The 23,781-nt window shown below is 26.1% G+C and overlaps 1 protein-coding gene across 1 annotated transcript; it reads right to left on the bottom strand.

Moving 5' to 3' along the window:
• Positions 1 to 8,987: 8,987 nt before the first annotated feature.
• LOC145835001 (kelch-like protein 7) lies at positions 8,988 to 10,835 on the bottom strand. The gene is made up of 2 exons (XM_082942530.1): positions 10,640 to 10,835; positions 8,988 to 10,447 (listed from the first exon to the last, which is right to left on the bottom strand). Exons 1-2 carry the CDS (start codon positions 10,833 to 10,835, stop codon positions 8,988 to 8,990), a joined length of 1,656 nt encoding a protein of 551 aa, XP_082798656.1.
• Between the last annotated feature and the right edge of the window lie 12,946 nt (positions 10,836 to 23,781).

Raw genomic sequence — 23,781 nt, 5'->3', positions numbered from 1 at the left:
TTTATATATTTGTTTTAGTTCACTGTTGATAATAAGTTAGTTTAAAGTCATTTGTACGACCTTTATATTGCAAGTTTAATATCTAAACAAATATTGAAAGTAAATATTATATTGATAAGCTTGACGATCACTGATCTAAACAAAAAAAGAAATTAGTCTAATTACTCATAGCTTAAACCATCAAGCTAATCGAAATCTTTGCACACTGAACAGCAAAGAAAAATTATGTGCACCCAAAGATCTGATCTAAGAGAGCCTCTAGTGGCAGAAACACGAAAACACTTTTAATTGATTTTAAAGTACGTTCTTACGCTTAGGAACAATTAACTAAACTTATTTTAACATGTAATCAAACTAATATCAACTGAAAGCTGAATGCCATATCAACTATATCAAACTAATATCAATAAAAGATCAAATGCATCAACTGATATAATAATCTGATATACTGATCAAATACAGCAACTTTATCAACTTAAAGCCTTATATCAACTAAAGCTGAAATTTATAACAACTTTATCATGCAGTCCTCTTTATTATACACTTTTATTTCTACAGCATTAATATAAATTTCCTTTTACAATTTTAAATAAACACATTTCCGCTTACCTTAACAAATACCTAGTACTCTCAAATGTTTCACTAAGAACTAAACACAGACATGAAATAATTTCAACATTATTTTATAATATTTTCTGTTTTTTACATAAATGTTGAACAAAAAAGAAAGAACTAAACAAGTCCAGTTAAGTTTTAAAACTATGTATGTTGTTCTTCTGAGTAAAATATTACTTTAATTTGTTATTTTTCATACATGTACTAAATTTTGTACTCCATTAAGTTCAGAGTTGAAAAAGATTATCACTTCTTCTTTTTATAACAATTAAAAGTTGAAAATTAAGTTATTTCAAGCAGAAAATTTTTCTAAGATTTTTTCTAAACTAACTCAAATTACTTTATTTTAAGTATATAAGTTTATAGTATAACTTAATATACACTGTAGTCACTTCTTTGAGTCCAAAGTGAGTTCCTTCAAATCTAAACAAATAATCAAAGTCAATAAACACCAAGCATTTTAATAAAACTGGTTATAAACAAACAAAATATTAAACTAAGTATCATTCAAACTTTAAAAAAAAATCTGAGATTTTCAAAAAACCTTAAACTATCCTGAGCTTATTATAAAAATAATAATATTATTTTCAAGGCAAAAAACGATATAAATTCAAAAAACTTGCCTTAAAATTAAAAAAAAAACATTAACTTAACCTGTTTACTAAAAAACCCTTAACAGTCTAAGTTTTAGTTTAAATTACAAAAAAAACTCAAACTAACTTACATTATTCAAATTACAGAATAAAAAATCACTTAAATTCTTAAATTGAATAAAAGCTAACAGGTTTTCAACCAGGTGTTTAGGTTATTAAAAAATTAAACATCTATATAATTTTTAGAAACATTTGAAACCAAAGATAAACTTTCGTTATTTTAGAACAAACTTTAACTAAAAGACTAAAAAGTATTTTCTTATTTTACAGGGTATCGAAATTTTACTTGTTATTTTTTAAATTACAAATAAGTACAGAACAAAACAAAAATATATTTTTAAGTCAATAAGAAATTTTGCAAAATATAAACAAATAAAAATTATTATTTTGAGTTCTTATATTATAAAGTTAAAAAGTCCTAAAAGTAGTAAAGTTGAAACATTATAGTAATAAAGAATAATTCTTAGTTGATATTTTAGGTTAAATTCATAAATTATTTTAAATATAAATATTTGTTATAAGCAATATCAAAAAAAGTTGTGCATTTCTTAAAACCAAAACGAAGTCAGTCTGAGTAACCAATAACAGTTTTAGCAGAGTTGCAACTTGTCATATAAAAGAAAAACTTAAGAACTTAAAACTGTCCTGAGTCATCGTGAGTTTTTGAATTCTTTTGGAATATTTTTAAATACTTTATTTTTAAAAAATTTAGATAGAGTCTTTAAAATCAGTTTTTAAACTAAATTGGCTAAAAAATATAAGCATATTAAAACTTAATCAGACAAATTGATTCAAGATTTTGTTTCTAGATAAAAAATTGAATGAATTTTCCTAAAAATTTAAAATAATGCTAAGTTTTCTATAATAAAAAATCAAACTGTCTTTTTTTTTAATTTCAAACTAGTCTAACTTAGCCAGAACTATAGCATCATTACAATTTATCATCAAAAGTTCAGAAAATTATTCTAACTAGCTTTACTTATCTTGAGTATATGGCAACCAAGCATGAGTTACATCAAACTAGTGTGGGTAATCTTAAGTTTATGAAAAAGATAAAGGCAAAAAGTAAAAAAATTATATACCTAATTAATCCTTGATATCTCAAATTATCATTATTACAACAGGAAAAGTTAGATGTAATATTGAAAAACACTTTTCAAAGAAAAAACTGAATCATAAAAGCATTCGGAGGAACTAGCTAAAGTTTTGTAAATAAAAAAAAGACATCCTTAGTGAAATTTGTATTCTTAAGGAAATTTTTACTGGTATGAGTGTGTGGCATCCCTGATTCATACTAAAACCTAAAACTTGATTTAACTGATAATAAACAGAGTAACTATTTTTAAAAGTATAAATATTAGTCTAAGTAAAAAAAACAGCAAATATTTCATTAAATTAGATTGAGACTATCCTGACTTTCGGATAAAAAGAAAATAGTTAACATAACTTCAATAACTGAGAAATGTACTGTTAATCAAGAATAAATATCTTAAGATTTTCATTAAAATCAAAAGAACTGAACAGATAGAAAGTTATAAACAACTTTAAAAATAAGTTTTCAAAATCTGAAACTAGTAAATTTCTCTAGATTAAATTTATTTTAGAAAAGTTACCTAACTAGCCTGATATTTCTAAAAAGAAATTCAGAAAAACCTAAGGCAGTCTTAATTTTTCACAAAAGCTTTAAAAAGTTTAAAGAAGCCTTAGTTTGTGGCAACTCTGTATTAATCTAAACCTATATTATTTTGTATAAATTTTATACGTACTATTCAAATTCTATATAAGCAAAAAAAAAATTAAAAATAAATAGTCATTAATAATTTGACTTATTCAAATTAATGTTTGTTACAAAAAAAAAATTAGCGATTATCAAGATGTATTTGTGGATAAGAGTTTATATACTTTATTGAGAGTTTTTTTGTTAAACTTTGCTTTAAGTATAGTACTTAATATTAAGTAAAATTATTAAAGAAACTATTTATATTATAATGTAAAAACAGTTTTTTAGTGTAAAAAGTATAAAATATTAGTTAATTTATTTAAAATTAGTAAACTTAATTTAATAATATGAGAAAAGTTATTAAAAACAAGAAAAAAATTAGCCCTTTAGTTTAATACATTTAATTCCCTACCATTATTTTAGTTTGATGACAAACAAAACTTCCTCCATACTCAACCATAGACAATAAATGTAGCATCCACATATTTTCTTTACTTGAAAATGTTTTCTTAGCAACATTATGAACTTAAATATGACAATTGAGTTTTAGACTAAATATTGAAAGTAGAATTTTTATTGATAAACTTGACGACCACTGATCTAAACAATAAATAGAAATTAATCTAATTACACATAGCTATAAACCATCGAGCTAATAGAAATCTTTGCACACTGAACAGCGTATAAAAATTATGTGCACCGAAAGATCTATTTTAGGAGAGCCTAAAGTGGCAGGAATACTGAAACACTTTTATTTAATTTTAAAATACATTCTTACGATTAGAAACAATTAACTAAACTTAATTAAACATGTAATCAAACTAATATTAACTATAGTTGAGAGCTATATCAACTATATCAAACTATTATCAACTGAAAAATTAAAAATATCAACTGATATATTGAACCGATATACTGATCAAATACATCAACTATATCAACTGAAAACCTTAAATCAACTGAAGCTGGATTTTATAACAATTTTATCATGCAATGTTAATGCACATTTCATTTTTACAGCGTTAATATGGATTTCCCTTTACACAATTAAATAAAGACACCTCTGTTTATCCTAGTAAATACCAAGTGCTCTCAAAAATTTTATCAAGTACTAAACACAACAAAAACATTTCTAATATACCTGAAAATATTATTATTAAAGCTCAAAAGGTTTTGAATTCAAAAAACTAGCCTTAAAGTTTAGAAAAAAAAAAAAAACTTAACCTGATTACTAAAAAATCCTTAACAGTCTAAGTATTGATTTGAATCTTAAAATACCTCAATTAACTTACATTATTAAAATTACAGAATAAAAATTCACTTAAATATTTAAAATGAATAAAAGCTAACATATTTTTATTCAAGTCTTTAGGTTATTAAAAAATTTGAAGAACTATAAAAATTTTGAAACACTTAAAACAAAAAAATTACTTTAATTATTTTAGAACAAACTTTAACTAAAACAATAAAAAATAATTTTATATTTTAATTGAAGTTTTGCTTAGTATTTTCTAAATTATATATCATTATAGTACAAAACAAAAAATATATTTTTAAGTCAATTTCAAGAATTTTGCAAAAAATAAACAGTTAACAATTATTATTGTTAGTTCTTATATTATAAACTTTCTGATAAAAGTAATGAAGTTGTAGCATTATAGTAATAAAGAAAAATTCCTAGTTAATAGCTTAAGTTAAATTCAAAATAGTTTATGATTTTATATAAGGAGTATAAATAAAAGTTGTGCCTTTCTTAAAACAAAAACAAAGTCAGTCTGAGTAACCAATAACAGTTTTAGCAGGGTTGCAACTTGTCATATAAAAGAAAACTTAAGAACTTATAACTGTCCTGAGTCATCGTGAGTTTTTGAATTATTTTGAAATATTTTAAAAAAACTTATTTTTTAAAATTTAGATAGGGTTTTAAAAATCAGTTATCAAATTCAATTGGCTAAAAAATTTAAGAATATTAAAACTCAAACAAACAAATCGCATTCAAGATTATGTTTCTAGATAAAAACTTGAATGAAATTTTCTAAAAATTTGAAATAATGCTGAGTTTTCTATAATAAAAAATCAAACTGGCCTAAGTTTTTTTTTAATTTCAGACTAGTCTAACTTAGCCAGAACTATAGCATCATAACAATTTATCATCAAAAGTTCAAAAAATTATTCTAGTTAGCTTTAATTATCTTGAGTATATTGCAATCAAGCATGAGTTACATCAAACTAGCGTGGGTAATCTTAAGTTTATGAAAAAGAGAAAGGCTTAAGCTAAAAAAAATATATAACTAATCAACCCTTAATATCTCAAACTATCATTATTACAATATGGAAAGTTAGATTCAATATTAAAAAAAACTTTTCAAAGAAAAATCTCAGTCATAAAAGTTTCCGGAGATTTAATAAAAATATAAAACTATTTTAAAATTTGAAAAATAAAAGAAAGACATCCTTAGTTAAATTGTATTTTTAATGAAAGTTTTACTGGTATGAGTTCGTGGCATCCCTGATTCATACTAAAACTTAAAACTGAATATTAACTGGTTACTAACAGAGTAACTTCTTCTAAGAGTATAAATATCAATCTAAGTAAAAAAAAACAGCAAATATTTCATTAAATTAGATTGAGACTATACTGACTTTTGGATAAAAATAAAATAGTTAATATAACTTCAATAACTGAGAAATGTACAGTTAATCAAGAATAAAATCCTTAAGGTTTTATTAATATCAAAAGAACTGAACAGATAGAAAGTTATAAATAACTTTAAAAATAAGTTTTCAAAATCTGAAACTAGTAAATTTCTCTAGATTAAATTTATTTTAGAAAAATTACCTAACTAGCCTGATATTTCTAAAAAGAAATTTAGAAATATCTAAGGCAGTCTTAGTTTTTCACAAAACTTTTAAAAAAGTTAAAAAAGCCTTAGTTTGTGGCAACTCTGTATTAATCTAAACCTATATTTTGTATAGATTTTATATGTACTATTAAAATTCTATAAAAACATAAAAAAAAATAAAAAATAAATAGTCGTTAATAATTTGACTTATTTAAAATTAATAATTGTTACAAAAAAATTAGCTATTATTAAGATGTATTTGTGGATAAGAGTTTATATACTTTATTGAGAATAATTTGTTAAACTTTGCTTTAAGTATAGTACTTAATATTAATAAGGTTATTGAAGAAACTATTTATATTATAATGTAAGAATAGTTATCTAGTGCAAAAAGCAAAAAAAAACTAGTTAATTTATTTAAAATTAGTAAACTTGATTTAATAAATAAAATATAATAATTTGAGAAAAGTTACTAAAAACAAGAAAAAAATTAGCCCTTTAGTTTAATCCATTTAATTCCCTACCATTATTGTAGTTTGATGACAAACAAAACTTCCTCCATACTCAACCATAGACTATAAATATAGCGTCCACATATTTTCTTTACTTGAAAATGTTTTCTTAGCAACATTATGAACTTAAATATGACAATTGAGTTTTAGACGAGAATAGTCTTATGACCAAAATGGCCATTTTATAAAAAGCCAAATTAAACACAGGGTAAAACGTCACTTTATCGAAATATGGTAAAACTTTGAGGTAAAAGTAAAACCTCTCACAGTTGTATAACTTATTTGTTTTAAATGAAAAATTAAAGTTTAGGTAAAACTTGAGTTTCACATGATTCTCATTACTTATAAGTAAAATAAGTTATTTTTAAGGAAATACTGATCAAAATACGTTTTAAGTTTTTATAACAATACCTATAAGTATTAACAGCTATCATTAATAATTGTGCTGTTTAACTTTTGAAACAAAAAAATTTAAAACATCACCTGTTCTTTTAATAAAGTTAAGTTTTAAAATTACATTGTAATAAAATTATTATATTCTAAAATAATATCAAAATATGTTAACTAATTTCATCTACTAGTATCAAAATCAAGATGAATTTTGAAACTATACTAAACCTATCTATTATAAATCATTAAATACTTTAAATTTACGCTCTTAAGTCAAAAATATAGTTTTATATTTTACCTCTAAGTACCAATTCTCTACAAATATTCAAACAAAAAGTTTTGCCAATAATTTATATATAGTCAACAGACTAGTGAAACATATCACTTTGATAAATAACATTATTTATTGCAAATAAAGAAACCAACTCTATAATTAAGCTATCATAAGTAAATGCTTGCTTTAGCGGCTGCAGTTCTAAGGTCGCTTCTGATTGGCTAATATTCTTACTTTTATATAAGTATATGAATTTTTTAAGAAATATTTTTTATATATTTGGTTAGGTTGTAGATGTTTTTTATATTCTGCCGTATTATATCACTTAACCTCATTTACATAATGTTATGAATGAAAAAATTTCAAAAACATTACAACTGCAGCCGACATTTTTATTTTAAGTCATGTTAAAATAATATTTAAAATAATAAAATATTTACAACTTACTGATACATTAGTTGTTCTTTTATTAAAGTTACTCTCTGATCAGAGTTTCCGAAAGTGGACTGTATTAGGAATTTAGGGTCCAAAAGATGAAAAGGGGCGATAATTTGAAACTTACACTGGATAATTTCGAGTTGAAGGTGAGGAGCATAAAAGGTTATATACAACATTAGTGTTATGAGAATTTTTGTTAAAGGGCGCCATAGCTTTTTGGTTTCTTTAAGGGAGCCTTCCAAAAAAAGGAAACCCTGTCTTAGATCAAAGATTTCCCAGTCTTAAATGTTTTTAGGTATTTCATTTGACACCAGGGGCGTGTTTTGAAAAACAATTTTTACAAATTTTGAAAAAAAAGTAGATTACTTACTTAAAACGTTTATTAAGCAGAAAGTTAACATATGTAAATAGATTTTGTTGTGCTTTTTTGCTAACTGTTTGAATAATGAATGTTGAACTTAAAAGAGTTAAACATTAGATTCATCATTTGCTTGTGCTATCTTTACACATAGCAGAAAAAAATTTGAAATTTATTTTTGATTATGAAATGAATTCAAAATTTTTGATGGCAATCTGCATTGATACTCTTTACTAAGTTACATAAAGTTTGTGAATGCTAGTATACTTGTACATTCAAAAATACAATTTATAAATTCAATCTGAACTTCGTATATGTAAGTTACATTTAAATATGTTATTTCAATTCGGTATACTGACAATTCTTACACAATTTTTTTTTAATATCTATATCCTTTTCTTTATTTTTTATTATTTATTATTTATATATTACCGTAACCCCAAACCCTTATCTTTGGTCGGTAAGCGGTTCTCGCGTTTGACCAGGTGGGAAATGATCGCATGTTGACATAAACCAATGAAATTTTGATATTACTTTTAATGGTTGTAAAATGAAAGTTGCAATGAAATTAATATTTTATGAAACAATGAAAAAACCACTCAAAAGTATTTGTTCCAATGACCTAGTGTACAATAAAACCTTTTAGTTTATGTTATCAAGTAACACACCACGGATACCTTTTAACGTTTTGTTTGGAACATTAGACACTTACAATGTTTATAAACTTTCCATTTGAAGCTACTATAGAAAATACTTATTGTTTAAAACATTATTTTTTTAAACTTGTAAATTAATAAGTCTTTCGGTATAGTTTTCTTAAGTAAAGATAATATTTACTTAAACTGGTATCTAACTTAAAAAAATATTTTTTTTTGTTTTAATCTTTTTCAGTTAAAGTCTATTTTTAAAGTATCTAGTTTGATCAGTTCTATTTTAGATAGTTTCTATAAACATATAACAAAAAAAACGTGTCATTAAAAAAATAAAATTAGAAGCTATTTTACAAATATTTATTTTCTATATAAATAAACTGCATATTTTTAATAATTTATTTTTTTCAACTATATCTTTTGCATACTTTTTTCAGTTAAGATTCAAAAACTTATTTGCAGGAAATAAAATCAAGTTTAAATTTTCAGCAAAACTTTATTTAGCACTACAGTACAACAAAATAAAAATCACAACTAAAAAGTTTCCGGAAAAATACTGAGTTTGGGATATTTGACACAGTGATAATAATTATTATACAACTCGTTTTGCCTGAAACAAACTTCCTTCTCCCATTTTGATCCTTCTGAATCGAAAACAACAAATTTGAAAACAACTTGAAAAAATTTAAAGTTGCTAGAAACCACTATTATCTTGCTGCCAATCACCACGCACTGACAGATGAAATATTTCTTATTAACCCACGGAGCTTGAAGATGAGCAAATTTCCCGCTGAAGAGATCAAAAACCTCGCAACCTCCATATCCACTGATCACGTACATTTTGCGGCCGATGCTCACCAAGGTATGGTAGCCTTTTTGCTCCATCATGTCGGGCATGTCACGTGACCACTCACCTGCGCAGTAATCGTACGCTTCAACGGATGTCGTACCAACTCGACCTGCTGAGGTGACAATTCTCCCGTTGAATACGGTTGACGCGGCTACCTTCCTGTTCTGTTTGGCGTATTCCAGCTTCCTGAAACTTTTAGTGCTGGGATCAAAAAGAACAAAGTTGGTTCCTGGTAGGTCACGTTGATGACGGCTCCTGACGATTCTTGACGCTTTACGGAACTTTCCTCCTAAAATGTAAACCTTTCCCGCCAAACTGCAAGTTGAAAAATCATCGCAGTTAATTAAAGAATCGGGAAACCTTACTTGTTCCCAGGATCCAGTCAAGACTGAGTAAGACATGACCGATACATTGTCAAGTAAATCTTCGTAACCAAAAAAGTATATGATCCCGTTCACGAACTCAACGGAGGACACGTCGAAATTTTTATCTAAACGTGCGATCTCAGTGAAGGACGAGTAGCTCTTATTTTCCAGACTGAACACGCGATAGGTTGGGTACTTATTGCAGCAAAGTGCCACCTCAAAACTATCCTGAGAGCAATGTCTCACTCGACAGTCCACAGAGCTCGGGTCAAGGTTCTGAACAGGTTTATCGCTGATAGCTTTGAGTATAAACCTCTTACTCTCAGCACATTTTAAAAATGTTTCACATTCTAACAATGTATTCAGAGCAGCAGTTGAGAGCAGAGGTAGACGAATTTTTTTCACCAGACCTATTGTTAGCTTGCTTCTTGATTTTGGATCGTGTTCAATCCAACTGTTCACAGCTTTTGCTACCTCAAGTTCCGAGGTAATATTCAAGCCTGAACTGGACAAGATCTTCACAAAAAGATCAAAGCTCAAACCGTCCAGCACTTTGTTCTCGGCCAAATAGCAGAACCACCTTGTTATGAAGTCGAAAGTGCACTTTTGAATTCGTTGGTTGTGGGCAATCTTAGAAAACTGATGGTAGAAACAAACGTTATCAATGTTCAGGTCAATCTTGAATGAGTCGAGCAAATGTTGCTTTGCGTTGGCGAAATTAAGTAGTTTTGCGACTTTGTAAAGTTTGAAGAAATTTTCGTTGGATAACTTTGCATTGCCTAAAAAATTTAATTATTTCTAATTTTATTAGTTTAATAAAAAAGAAAAACAGAAGTTTATGAAATTAGATAGAGATGCTAACTATAAAAAGTGTGTTTTTTATTTCTACATAAAACCATCACATAATTCAGAGAGAGTAATAAAAAACTCGTTACCTATACGAAAAAAATCAGAGAAGTTTTTTAATGCACTTTCACCAAAACACAAAACTGCATTTCTTTCGAAACTTTTCACAACATTTTCGTCTTCGGAATTTTTGTTTTCATCGAAGTTCCTGAGAAACTCTTCACAAAATTTACGGTTCTCAGAGTTCGTTGGTCTTATTTCTTCAACACCAGGTGCGCTAGAGCATCCATTGTTGCTAGTTGTTGTTTCAAAAATTGACATTTTATAAATTTATTTTAGCTTGCTGTTGATAATAAGTTAGTATTAAATTCTTTGTAAAACTGTATATAGCAGGTTTAATATAAAAACAAAATAAAAATTATATTCATTAACTTCACGACCACTGATCTAAGCAATAAATATAAACTATTCTAACTACTCATAGCTTAAACCGTCAAGGTAATCGAAATCTGTGCACACTAAACAGCTAAATAGAAATTTTATTCGCCCAAAGACCTAATTTAAGAGAGCCTCTAGTGGCAGAAATACGAAAACACTACTGATCAAATACATCAACTTTATCAACTGAAGATTTATATCAACTGAAGCTTAAATTTATAACAATTTTATCATGCAGTCTTCTTTCTTAATGCACTTTCATTTCTACAGCGTTGATATGGATTTCTTTTACAAACTTAAATAAACACATTTCTGCTCAAACTAGTAAATACCTAGTATTCTAAAATATTTCATTAAAAACTAAACACAAACATAAAATAACTTAAACATTATTTTATTAATATTTTTAGTATTCTAAATAGATGTTGAACAAAAATGAAAAAATAAACTTAGTTTAGTTAAGTTTTAAAATTACGCATGTTGTTTATCTGAGTAAAATATTACTTTAAGTTGTTATTTTTCATACATGTACTAAATTTTGTACTCTATTAAGTTCAGGGTTGTAAAAGATTGTCACTTCTTCTTTTTATAACAATTAAAAGTTGAAAATTAAGTTTTTCAACCAAAAAAATGTTCTAAGATTTTTTTCTAAACTAACTCAAATCACTTTATTTTAAGTATATAAGTTTATAGTATAACTGAATATATACTGTTGCCACTTCTTTGAGTCAAAAGTGAGTTCCTTTTAACCTAAACAATTAATCAAAGTCAATAAACATCAAGCTTTTTAATAAAACTGGTTAAAAACAAACAAAATATTAAACTAAGTATCATTCAAACTTTGAAACAAGTCCTGAGATTTTCAAAAAACTTTAACTATCCTGAGCTTTTTATGAAAAAAATTATTTTCAAGGCTAATTTTGTTTTAAATTCAAAAAATTGCCTCAAAATTTAAATTAAAAATACTTAACTTAACCTGATTACTAAAAAACCCTTAACAGTCTAAGTTTTAGTTTAAATTACAAAAAACTTCAAACTAACTTACATTATTCAAATTACAGAAAAAAATTCACACAAACTCTTAAAATGAATAAAAACTAACAATTTCTCGTTCAAGTGTTTAGGTTATTAAAAATTTGAAGAACTGTAAAGTTTTTGGAAAAATTTGAAACAAAAAATTAATTTTCATTATTTTAGAACAGACTTTAACTAAAACACAAAAAAATAATATCATATTTCACAGAATGAAGAAATTTTACTTGTCATTTTTTAATTTACATCATATTTTAGAATGAAACAAAAAACTATTTTTAAGTCAACTTTAAGAATTTTTGCAAAATATAAACAGTTAACAATTAATATTTTAAGTTCTTGTATTATAAATCTTTTGATAAAAGTAAAAAGTTGAAATTAATATCTCAAATTATCATTATTTTAATATAAAAGTTTGATTTAATATTGAAAAAAACTTTAAAAAAAAATCTGAGTTATAAAAGTATCTGGACATTCAAGAAAAATATCAAAACTAGCTTAAGTTTTGCATAATAAAAAAAAGACATCCAAGCCAAGTTTTTTTATTTTTAAGGAAAGTTTTACTGGTTTGAGTGTGTTGCAACCCTGGTTCATACTTAAACCTAAAACTGGATATCAACTGATTATTAACAGAGTAACTACTTTTAAGAGTATAAATATTAATCTGTGTAAAAAAAAAGCAACTGTTTCATCAAATTAGATTGAGACTATCCTGACTTTTGAAAAAATAAAGAAAAATAGTTAAAGATAAGTTCAACAACTGAGAAGTGTAGAAATTATTAAGATTTTCAAAAGAACTAAATAAATAGAAAACTATAGATAACTTTAAAAAAGTTTTCACATTAGAAACTAGTAAAATCTCCTAGCTAAAACTTTATTTAAAAACATATTTACCTAACTAGCACGAAATTTACATAAAATTTCAGAAAAACCCAAGATAGCTTTAATCCTCATAAAACCTTTTAAAATTTCAAAGTATCCTTAGTGTATGGCAACTCTTTATTAATCTAAGAATATATTTTCTAAAACATTTGTGTATACAATTAAAATTATATTTTTATATAAATATACTTATAAATTGATAATAACATTAAAAAACAAAAAATCATATATAACTTCAATTGTTTGAAAAAAAATCTGCTATTTAAAGTTTATCTATTACTTATATGTATTTCTAAAGAAAAAATTATGTACTTAAGAAGATTCAAAAATATATAATTTACTTTGATTTAAAATATTTTGTAAAACTTTACTGTAAGTATAACACTTAATATTAAGTTTAATTATTAAAGAAACTATTTTCAGTATTATGGAAGAACAGTTACTTAGTACAAAAATTGTAAAAAATCAACTAATTTGTTTTAATGAATAAAACTTGATTTATTAAGAAAATATTATAATTTAAAATAGTAAATATAACAAGTAAATATTAAGTTTAGAATTTATTTTAACCAACTTCCTATCATGATTGTAGGTTGATGAAGGACAAAACTTTCTCCATATCAACTATGGACAATAAATGTGAGCATCTACATTTACTTTACTTGAAGATGTTTACTTAAATGACAGTTGAGTATTAGACGAGAAAAGTCTTACGATTAAAATAGCCAATTTATGTAAAGCCAAATTAAAAACCAGGGCTGGATATAACTAAAATATTTAAGTTTATCGCTTAAAATAAATAAACGTAACAAAAATGTTAACTTCCTTTTTTGCTTTTACCATAAAAATTTCATGTAACCCTATATTATTTTCGTGCACCCTACACATTTCCTGCCACCCACAAAAAAATTCTGTGTACACTATGACGACCACTGATATAGGCTATAGATATTAAAGTTTAAACTTTTTCTAAGCCTTAACTTTCAAGACTTAATTTAAATTATGCCTATAAACACATCTAGATAATTTTAACAGATTTGTATCATTTCATAATAATTTATACAATTTTAATGAAACTGTTTTATCAGGCTCGTTAACTTTTTCAGAATAAAAAAGCATTAGCTTTAAAATTTCTAATTATTTAAAAAATTGCATTTGAAACCAATATTGAAGATTATAAATAGAGATCGACTTTTCAAATGTAGATCTTAAAACTGAAGAAAGTACTGGATTACACCTAACAACTATTATAGTTTATCAAAAAACGATCATCAGAAAAAGTAACATTGATTATATAACAATTGAATAGCACTTAATAATGTTTTCTTAATACTTAAATACTTAGTGATTATCAATTTATCAAGACTACTATTATTATTTTTAATAAAGATTTAAAAATTGTAATAAAGATTAGTTGTTTAACTGGAAATTTCTTTACATTATAGAAACACATATAAGAAGATCAACTAGATATCATTAAAAAATAAATTACAAAAAGTATGTAGTGTATCTATAGTTGTCATAGAAAATGTAAGAATTTAATTTTTAATGAGCTTTATTTTTTTTTTCATAAACTTGTTTTTTTGATTAAATGTTTATAGAAACTATCTAAAACATTTACTCAAAACAGATACTTTGAAAGTATAGCTTAACTGAAAAATGTTTGAAACACAAAAAGACCTATTTTTAAGTTAGATACTAATTAGAGTAAATATTTAACTCCACTTAACAAAAACATACCTACAAACTAATTGAACCACAAATTAATCTATCTATAAAATATTGTTTTTTTTTAGAAAATCAACTAAATTCTTAATTCTATATGTTTCTTAAAACTTAACTAAACATTCATGGAGACATTAAGGTTTAGTTTACAAACTATATTAAAACACTTATAAAAACTTGTAAAAAAAACAGCAACAATGAAATGTGTTAATTGTTAATGTTTAAGGTGACTAAGGCTTATTAATAAAAACTAAAGAACCAATTTAGCTACTTTATAAAATTGTGAATGCTAATTTTTATTAAAAAAAGATAGCTTAATTTTACTGAAATGTGTTTGTAATTGTGAAAAAAGTGATAAACACCAGTAATAAAGCTTAATATACTTTTAACAGTACCATAAAAGAATTTGATGTTGACTTGTTGAATAACTTAAATAAATAAGGCATAAATGAAAAATTTATTGAAAACTGACAAACAATCTAACTACTAAGATAAGTCAGGATTTTCATTTCAAAATAGAAGAGTATCAACTTAAGCTTACAAAAAAAAAATTAACTTCAATAGTTTTAAAATTATCTGATAGTATACAAATCATAATTCGATAAGTTTTAAAGTTTAATGTTGCTCAAAAATGGAACTATATTAAACTTCTAAAATAAAAAGATTAAAGTATATGTTTAAAAAATAGTTCTTACTACATCTAGAATTTTTGATATACTCTATCAAGTTTTAAAAGCTATGTTAAGATATTTCTTATAAAATGAATATTTTAGTAGAAAATGGTCTTTTTACTCAATTGTAAGACAAAGCAAGGAATGAACTTTTCAATAAACTAATTGTAACAAGTTCCTAACAGAACCTTTACAAGCTTTTTTTCAGCGGTAATTGTTAACTATTTAAATTTATCACAAGATTTATAAAGTAAATTTATCAAAAACTGTATGTTTAAAAATATGTAACAAATATCACAAAAATACAGCTTTTTTAATTTTCATAAATAAAATTAGTGCATAATTTTTGACAATGTTTGTTAGAAACCAATTAAAGCTATTCTATTGCAACTAGTATGTCCTATATTATGCTGAAGGTTCAGTACAAACCAAATAAACAATTTAAATCAGGGCTTCCAAAACTAAGCCAAGTAGCCTCCTTGGTTGCCATGAGCAGCAAAGGGTACCATAAGGGGTCATGAATTAATAGTTTGAAACTTACACTAGATATTCTGGATTTGATGATGAAGAGCAAAAAATCGTTTAAGGCGCTTTTAATGGTAATTATTAGAGAAATCTTGTTGTAGAGGGCCATAGCTTTTTTATTTTCTTTTAAGGAAAAAAATTTAGGGAACCCTGATTTGAAAAAAACTGTTCTTAACAAGATTTTTAAATAAATAGTTAGCTGGTAAAAAAGAATGGGACGTAAAGAAAAATATAAACTGAAAGTGCTTCAATAAAACTAAAGATCTTTGTTAAATTTTCCAACCAATACAATTAAATAACTTTTTAAATAATTAAATAAAATGTATAATAAAATAAAAATCTAAGTAAAAAAAATGGTAAACTTAATAATTTTAATAACTTTACCATGCTTGACACAAAAACTTGAAATATCTTTTTAAGGTGTATTGAAAAAGCTGACTCAATCTTAAAACCAGAAAACTTAATAAAATACTTTTAGTTTTATTGAAACATTTTTTACTATACTTTTCTTCAGGTCCGATTCTTCTCTACCAGCTTACTATTTATCTAAAAATCTTGGTAAGGAATAGTTTTTTCAAATCAGGGTTTGCAAAGTTTTTTCTCACTTCAAAGTAATTAAAAAAGCTATAGTCCCCTTCACAAGATTTCTCTAATAATTACCATTAAAGCCGCCTAAAACCTTTTTTTTGCTCTTCGTCATCAAATCCAGAATATCTAGTGTAAGGTTTAAAATTATGAGCTCATGGCCCCCTGTGGTCTCTTTGTTGCTCATGGCACCCAAGGGGGCCACTTGGCTGAGATTGAGAAGCCCTGCTTTGAATTGCTTATTTGGTTTCCAACAAATATTATCGAAAATAATGTACCAATTTTATTGTTAGAAAACAACAAAAAACTATATTATTCTGAGATATTGTAACAAATTTGTAAAAATACAGTTGGTAATATTTTTACATTATAAACTTTGTGATAAACTTAAATAGTTAACAATTTCCGCTGAAAAAAAAGTTTGTAAAGGTTCTGTTAGAAACTTGTTATATTTTGTTTATTGTATAGTTTATGCCCTTGCCTTATCTTTCTATTGAGTAGAAAGACCACTTTCTACCAAAATATTCATTTTAATAGAAATATCAAGATAAAGTTTTCAAAACTTGTTTAGGTCAATTCGAAATAACTAAAAATATTTAGTACTATTTTTGAATATGCTTTTTGTTTTTTAATATTAAAAGTGAAATGTAATTTCATTTTTGAGCAATATTGTTATTCAAAACTTATCTAATTATGTTTTGTAAAGAATTAGATAATTTTAAATTGTACTGGGTAAAAGTAAAACCTTTTACAGGTGTTTAACTAATTTGTTTTGAATGTAAATAAAACTAACAATCTAGATCAGGGGTCGGCGAATTGCGGGCCAAATGCGGCCCTTTAAGTAGAAATATGCGGCCCGCGAGCTCCTTTTCACCAAAAAATATACATTTTAAAAACAATAAAAATTATAATTTTTATGATAAAAACTTACAAATAGACTCTAAATTCAATAAATGTTCTTTATTTATGGTTTAATATCACTTAGTTTGTAATACTTTTGATCTTAAATAATAATTTTCTACTGATTACTAGAATTTTTTAGATGAATGCGACCCTAAAAAGTTTTTTTTCTAAATAGTGCGGCCCGCGAGAATTATAAGGCTGCCGACCCTGATCTAGATCTATAAAAACTTTAAGATCCACGTAGTTCTCTTTACCTGTATTTGAAATAATTTATTTTTTAGAACTATTGATTATGCAAATTTTTAAAAGCTCACGTATTAATAATAACTCGTTTTATTAATTACTGTTTTACTTATGAAAATACTTAAAACGTCCCCAAGTTTTAAAACAAACTAAATTTTAAATTTACATTATAAAAATTATTGTTATCTAATGAATTTATAGCTAGTATCCAAATTAAAAGAGGAAAGCTTTCAAGTTATACAAAACCTAGCTATTATAAGTCAATAGCTACTTTTAATATAAGCTATAAAGTACAATAATTTAATATTCTATTTTAAATTTTAAATCTAAACACCAACTTTTTACAAAAATTCAAATATAAAACATGCTAATATTTAGTCAACAGATTAGTGAAATATTTAACTTTGATAGATCAATAAGCAAAATAACTTTTATTGCAATTAAAGAAACCAACTACATAGATTAGCAACCCTAAACATATCTTTGTTTTTGTTATCAAAACAATATCCCCAAGAAACTTACTGATGTAGTTCTTTCAGTAAATTAACTCTTAGATAAGGGTTTCCCAAAGTATACTCTTTAAATAACATAGGCTACCAAATTCTCAAAGGGGGCAATATTTTGAAAATTACACTAGTTATACTGAGATTGGTGGTAAAAAGCAAAAGTAGGTCTTGGCGTGTTTAAGAGTAGTTTTGTAAGTTATACTAGATTTTTTGGTAAAACTTCAGTAACTTAGAGGTTCGTAAGCTGTAAAAGGGGAGCCACAAGATCATAATTTGAAGCTTACTTTATATATTCTAGAGTTGATGATTAACATCCAACAAAGATGTTAGGTGTATTTAACATAAGTATTTTAAAATAATATGTTGAAGGGGACCATAGCTCTTTGGTTTCTTTAAGGGAGTCTTCGAAAAAAAGTTTGGGAAACCCTGTATTAGATCAAAGATTCCCTAGTTTTAAAATAGTTAGGTATTTCATTTTACATCAGGGACGTGTTTTGAAAAATAATATTTTAAACTCCTGAATAAAAATGTAGATTGTTTACTAGAAACGTTTATAAAGCAGAAACTTAACATGTTACAATATTTTATTTAATATTTATACAAAAAACTAAAAAGAAATCAAAAAAAGCTAAAGTTTTCTAATTTGCTGGTCTTACACTTGCTAAAAGCTGAAACTGAGTTAAAATTAGAATTTATCTGTCATGTCATAATAAATTTAGAACTTTTGAGAGCTTTTTGTAATAATACTATTTACAAAGTTACATAAAGTTTACAAATTCTATTTGTATAAATAATCATTATTCACTGTATCAAATTGGAAAGCTAAATTTTACTTCAAAAATGTACAATGCTATTTACTAAAGTTTTGCTAAAATAAGGTTATTGTAAAAAATACATTTGAGTTAAGAATATTTTTGCTAATTTTATAATAACAGCAGTTAAAATTAGAGATGTAATTAAACAGATTCCCTAGCGCCTTTTACCTTTATGTTTTTATAAAATTAATTGATATTGTTCTAAAATTTATCAAGTTTATTACAATATCTTGACAAATGAAAATTTTAGTAAGTTTATTACGGCCATAGGGTTTTCAACATTTTTTTGAAAAAATAACATTAGCACTTGTTAAAAGCTATGATACTGTATGGTGCATTTTACAGAATATAAAAAATAACTAACTTTTGATTTGTAGTCAATTGTAGAAAAAACTTCCACAGTTAGTTGAAAATTAAAAAGCTGTAGTGTACTATTCAAACTTCAAAAACACTGTAATTTTATGGATTTATTTGTCATTAGAAACATTGAAGGGCCACAATGTTAGGCCTTTGCTCATTTCAGTATAAAGTTTATTTAAAACGGTAAAAAAGTCGAACCACAGACAAAAACGATCAAAGAATAACATTAATTTTCGGAAATTTAACGGAGTGATATTTACGATGCAGATCGTAATACCAGAAACTAATTTCCTCCGACCATTCTGATTTCTCCGGATCGAAAACAACATATTCGTATTCATAGTTGCCAACAAACACTATTATTTTGCTACCAATTACTACGTAGTGACAGCTAAAAACTTTCTCCTTAAGTGGAGGAGCTTGAAGAAGAGAAAACTTCCCGCTGAAGAGATCAAAAATCTCGCAACATTCTACTTTGCTGATCACGTACATTTTGTTTCCGATGCTCACCGAAGCGTGACTTCTTTTTCCCACCAGCATGTCGGGCATGTCACGTGACCATTCATCTGCGCAGTGATCGTACGCTTCAACGGATGTCGGATGATCGAATCCTCCTGACGTCACTATTCTCCCGTTGAATACGGATGATGCGGCTTCCTTCCTGGAACGTTCGGTATGTTTCAGCTTCTTGAAACTTTCAGTGCTGGGATCAAAAACGAAAAAGTTGGTTCCTGATACGTTACGTAGCGCGTTTCCCGCCAAAATGTATATTTTACCCGCCAAGCTGCAGGTTGAAAAATCGCCGCAGTTTAACGAACAATCGATAAACTTCAATTCCTCTCAGGATCCAGTCAAAACTGAGTAAGACAGCACCGATACATTGTTAAGAAAATATTCGTAACCAAAGAAGTATATGATCCCGTTCACGAACTCAACTGAGACCGCGTGGATGTATTCATTCATACGTGCGATCTAAGTGATGAACGAGCAGTTCTCATTTTCCAGCCTGAAGACGTCATAGTTACGGTACTAAATGCCGCAAATTGCTACCTCAAAATTATCCTGAGCGCAATGTCTCACTCGACAGTCCACAGAGCTCGGGTCAAGAGTCAAAATAGTTTTATCGCTTATAGCTTTGAATATAACCCGCTTACTCTCAGCACATTTTGAAAATGTTTCAGCATCTAACAATGTGTTTAAAGCAGCAGTTGATAGCAGAGGTAGTCGAATTGTTTTCACCAAACCTAATGTAAGCTTGCTTCTTGATTTTGGATCGTGTTCTATCCAATTGTTCACAGCTTTTGCTACCTCAAGCTCCGAGGTGATATTCAAGTCTGAACTGGACAAGATCCTCACAAAGAGATCAAAACTCAAACTATCCAACATTTTGTTCTCGGAAAAATAGCAGAACCACCTTGCTATGAAGTCAAAAGTGCACTTTTGAATTTGTTTGTTGTGGGCAATGTTGGAAAACTGATGGCAGAAACAAACGTTGTCAATATTCAGGTCAATCTTGAACGAGTCGAGCAAATGTTGCTTGGCAATGTCGAAATTGAGTAGTTTTGCCATTTTGTAAAGTTTAAAGAAATTTTCGTTTGATAACTTCATATTACCTACAAAAGTTTATTCAATTCTAATTTTATTAGTTTAATAAAAAAAAACAGAAGTTAATGAAACTAGATAGAGATGCTAACTATTAAAAGTATATTCTTTATTTTTACGAAAAAACCATCATATAATTAAAAGAGAATAGAAAAAACTTTTTACCTATACGAAAAAAATCAGAGAAACTTTTCAATGCATTTTCATCAAAACCCAAAACTGCATTTCTTTTGAAACTTTTCATAATTTCGTCTTCGGAATTTTTGTTTTCATCGAAGTTCCTGAGAAACTCTTCACAAAGTTCATGGTTCTCAGAGTTCGTGGTTTTTATTTTTCCAACACCAGGTGCGCTAGAGACTTCAATGTTGCCAGTTGTGTTCTTAAAAATTGACATTTTATATATTTATTTTAGTTTACTGTTGATAATAAGTTAGTTTAAAGTCATTTGTAAAACTTTTATATTGCAAGTTTAATATCTAAACAAAAAATTGAAGGTAAAGTATTATATTGATAAGCTTGACGATCACTGATCTAAACAAAAAAAAAAAGAAATTAGTCTAATTACTCATAGCCTAAACCGTCAAGCTTTTCGAAACCTGTGCACACTGAACTGCAAATAAAAGTTATGTTCACCTAAAAATTCTAATTTAAGAGAGCCTCTAGTGGCAGGAATACGTAAACACTTTTAATTGATTTTGAAATACATTCTTAGTATCAGAAACAGTTAACTTAACTTAATTTAACATGTAATCAAACTACATCAACTGAAAGCTGAGAGCCATATCAACTATAACAAACTATTATCAACTGAAAGATAAAAATATCAACTGATATAATGATCCGATATACTGATCAAATACATCAACTATATTAACTGAAAGCATTATATCAACTGAAGCTGAAATTTATAATAACTTTTTCATGCAGTCATCTTTCTTATACACTTTCATTTCTACAGCGTTAATATGGATTTCCTTTTACACAATTGAATAAGGACACCTCCGTTTATACTAGTAAATACCCAGTAAACTCAAATGTTTCATCAAGAACTAAACACATACATGAAATAACTTTAACATTATTTTATTAACATTTTCTGTATTTAACATAGATGTTGAACAAAAAAGAAAAAACAAACAAAGTTCAGTTAACTTCAAAAAGTATGTATATTGTTGCTCTGAGTAAAATATTACTTGAAACTTTTATTCTTCATTTCATGTACTAAATTTTGTACACCAATAAGTTCAAGATTGTTAAAGACTGTCACTTCTTCGTGTTAGAAAACTAAAAATTGTAAATTAAATTACTCCAGGCATAAAAATAAAATAAAATAATTGTTACAAGTTTGTTTTAAATGACTTTATTTTAAATTTATAACTGAATGTACATTGTTGCCACTTCTTTTGGTCAAAAATAAACTCTTTCGAGTGACTACAACTGCCCTGAGTCCCTTCAAACCTAAACAAAAAATTAAAATCATTAAAAATCCAGCTTTTTAACAAAACTAGTTATATATAAACGAAAATTTAACCTTAATCAACCTTATATCATTTAAATATTTGAAAAAAACTCTGAGATTTTCAGAAATTCTCAAACTATCCTGAGCTCTTTATAAATAAACAAAAACATTTCTAATATGCCTGAAAATATTATTATTAAGGCTCAAAAGGTTTTAAATTTAAAAAAAAAACTAGCATTAAAATTTAGAAAAAAGAATTAAACTTAACCTTATTACTAAAAAAATCCTAAACAGTCTAAGGTTTGATTTGAATCTCAAAATACCTCAACTAACTTACATTATTTTAAATAACAGAATAAAAACTCACTTGAATACTTAAAATGAATAAAAGCTATCAGTTTTTTAATCAAGTTTTTAGGTTATTAAAACATTTGAAGAACTTTAAAAATTTGGAAACACTTAAAACAAAAAAAAAAATTTCATTATTTTAGAACAAACTTTAACTAAAACACCAAAAAATAATTTCATATTTAAATTGAAGTTTTACTTGGTATTTTCTAAATTACATATCATTTTAGTACAAAACATAAAACTATTTTAAGTCAATTTCAAGAACTTTTGCTAAAAATAAACAGTTAACAATTATTATTGTGAGTTCTTATATTATAAACTTTCTGATAAAAGTAATAAAGTTAAAACATTATAGTAATAAAGAATAATTTAAGAATAAAGAATAGTTTAAGTTAAATTAAAATAGTTTATGACATTTTATAAATAAAAGTTGTGCCTTTCTTAAAACCAAAACAAAGTCAGTTTGAGTAACCAATAACAGTTTTAGCAGGGTTGCAACTTGTCATATAAAAGAAAACTTAAGAACTTAAAACTGTCGTGAGTTTTTGAAATGTTTTGAAGATTTTTGAATATTTATTTTTCAAAATTTGATGGGGTTTTAAAAATCAGTTATCAAACTAAATTAGCTAAAAAATATAAGAATATTAAACCTTAAACAAACAAATCGCATTCAAGATTTTGTTTATAGATAAGAACTTGAATGAAATTAACCTAAAAACTTGAAATAATGCTGAGTTTTCTACAATAAAATATCAAACTGGCCTAAGTTTTTTTTTAATTTCAAACTAGTCTAACTTAGCCAGAACTATAGCATCATTACAATTTATCATCAAAAATTCAAAATATTATTCTAACTAGCTTTACTTATCTTGAGTATATGGCAACCAAGCATGAGTTACATCAAACTAGTGTGGGTAATCTTAAGTTTATGAAAAAGATAAATGCAAAAAGTAAAAAAAATATAAACCTAATTAGTCCTTGATATCTCAAATTATCATTATTACAAAAGGAAAAGTTATATATAATATTGACAAACACTTTCCAAAGAAAAATCTGAATCATAAAAGCATCCGGAGGAACTAGCTAAAGTTTTGTAAATAAAAAAAGACATCCTTAGTGAAACTGTATTTTTAAGGAAAGTTTTACTGGTATGAGTGTGTGGCAACCCTG

This window comes from Thalia democratica, chromosome 4 (genome assembly GCF_965202585.1).
Source record: "Thalia democratica chromosome 4, ktThaDemo2.hap1.1, whole genome shotgun sequence".
Taxonomy (NCBI): Eukaryota; Metazoa; Chordata; class Thaliacea; order Salpida; family Salpidae; genus Thalia; species Thalia democratica.
This window is presented reverse-complemented; position numbering and strand designations above follow the sequence as displayed.

Coding starts and splice junctions, on each gene's coding strand:
- LOC145835001 (XM_082942530.1), bottom strand. CDS start 10,835: ATGTCAATTTTTGAAACAACAACTAGCAACAATGGATGCTCTAGCGCA. Junction 10,448..10,639: donor AGTTTTGTGTTTTGGTGAAA/GTGCATTAAAAA, acceptor TAAATTTTTTAG/GCAATGCAAAGTTATCCAAC.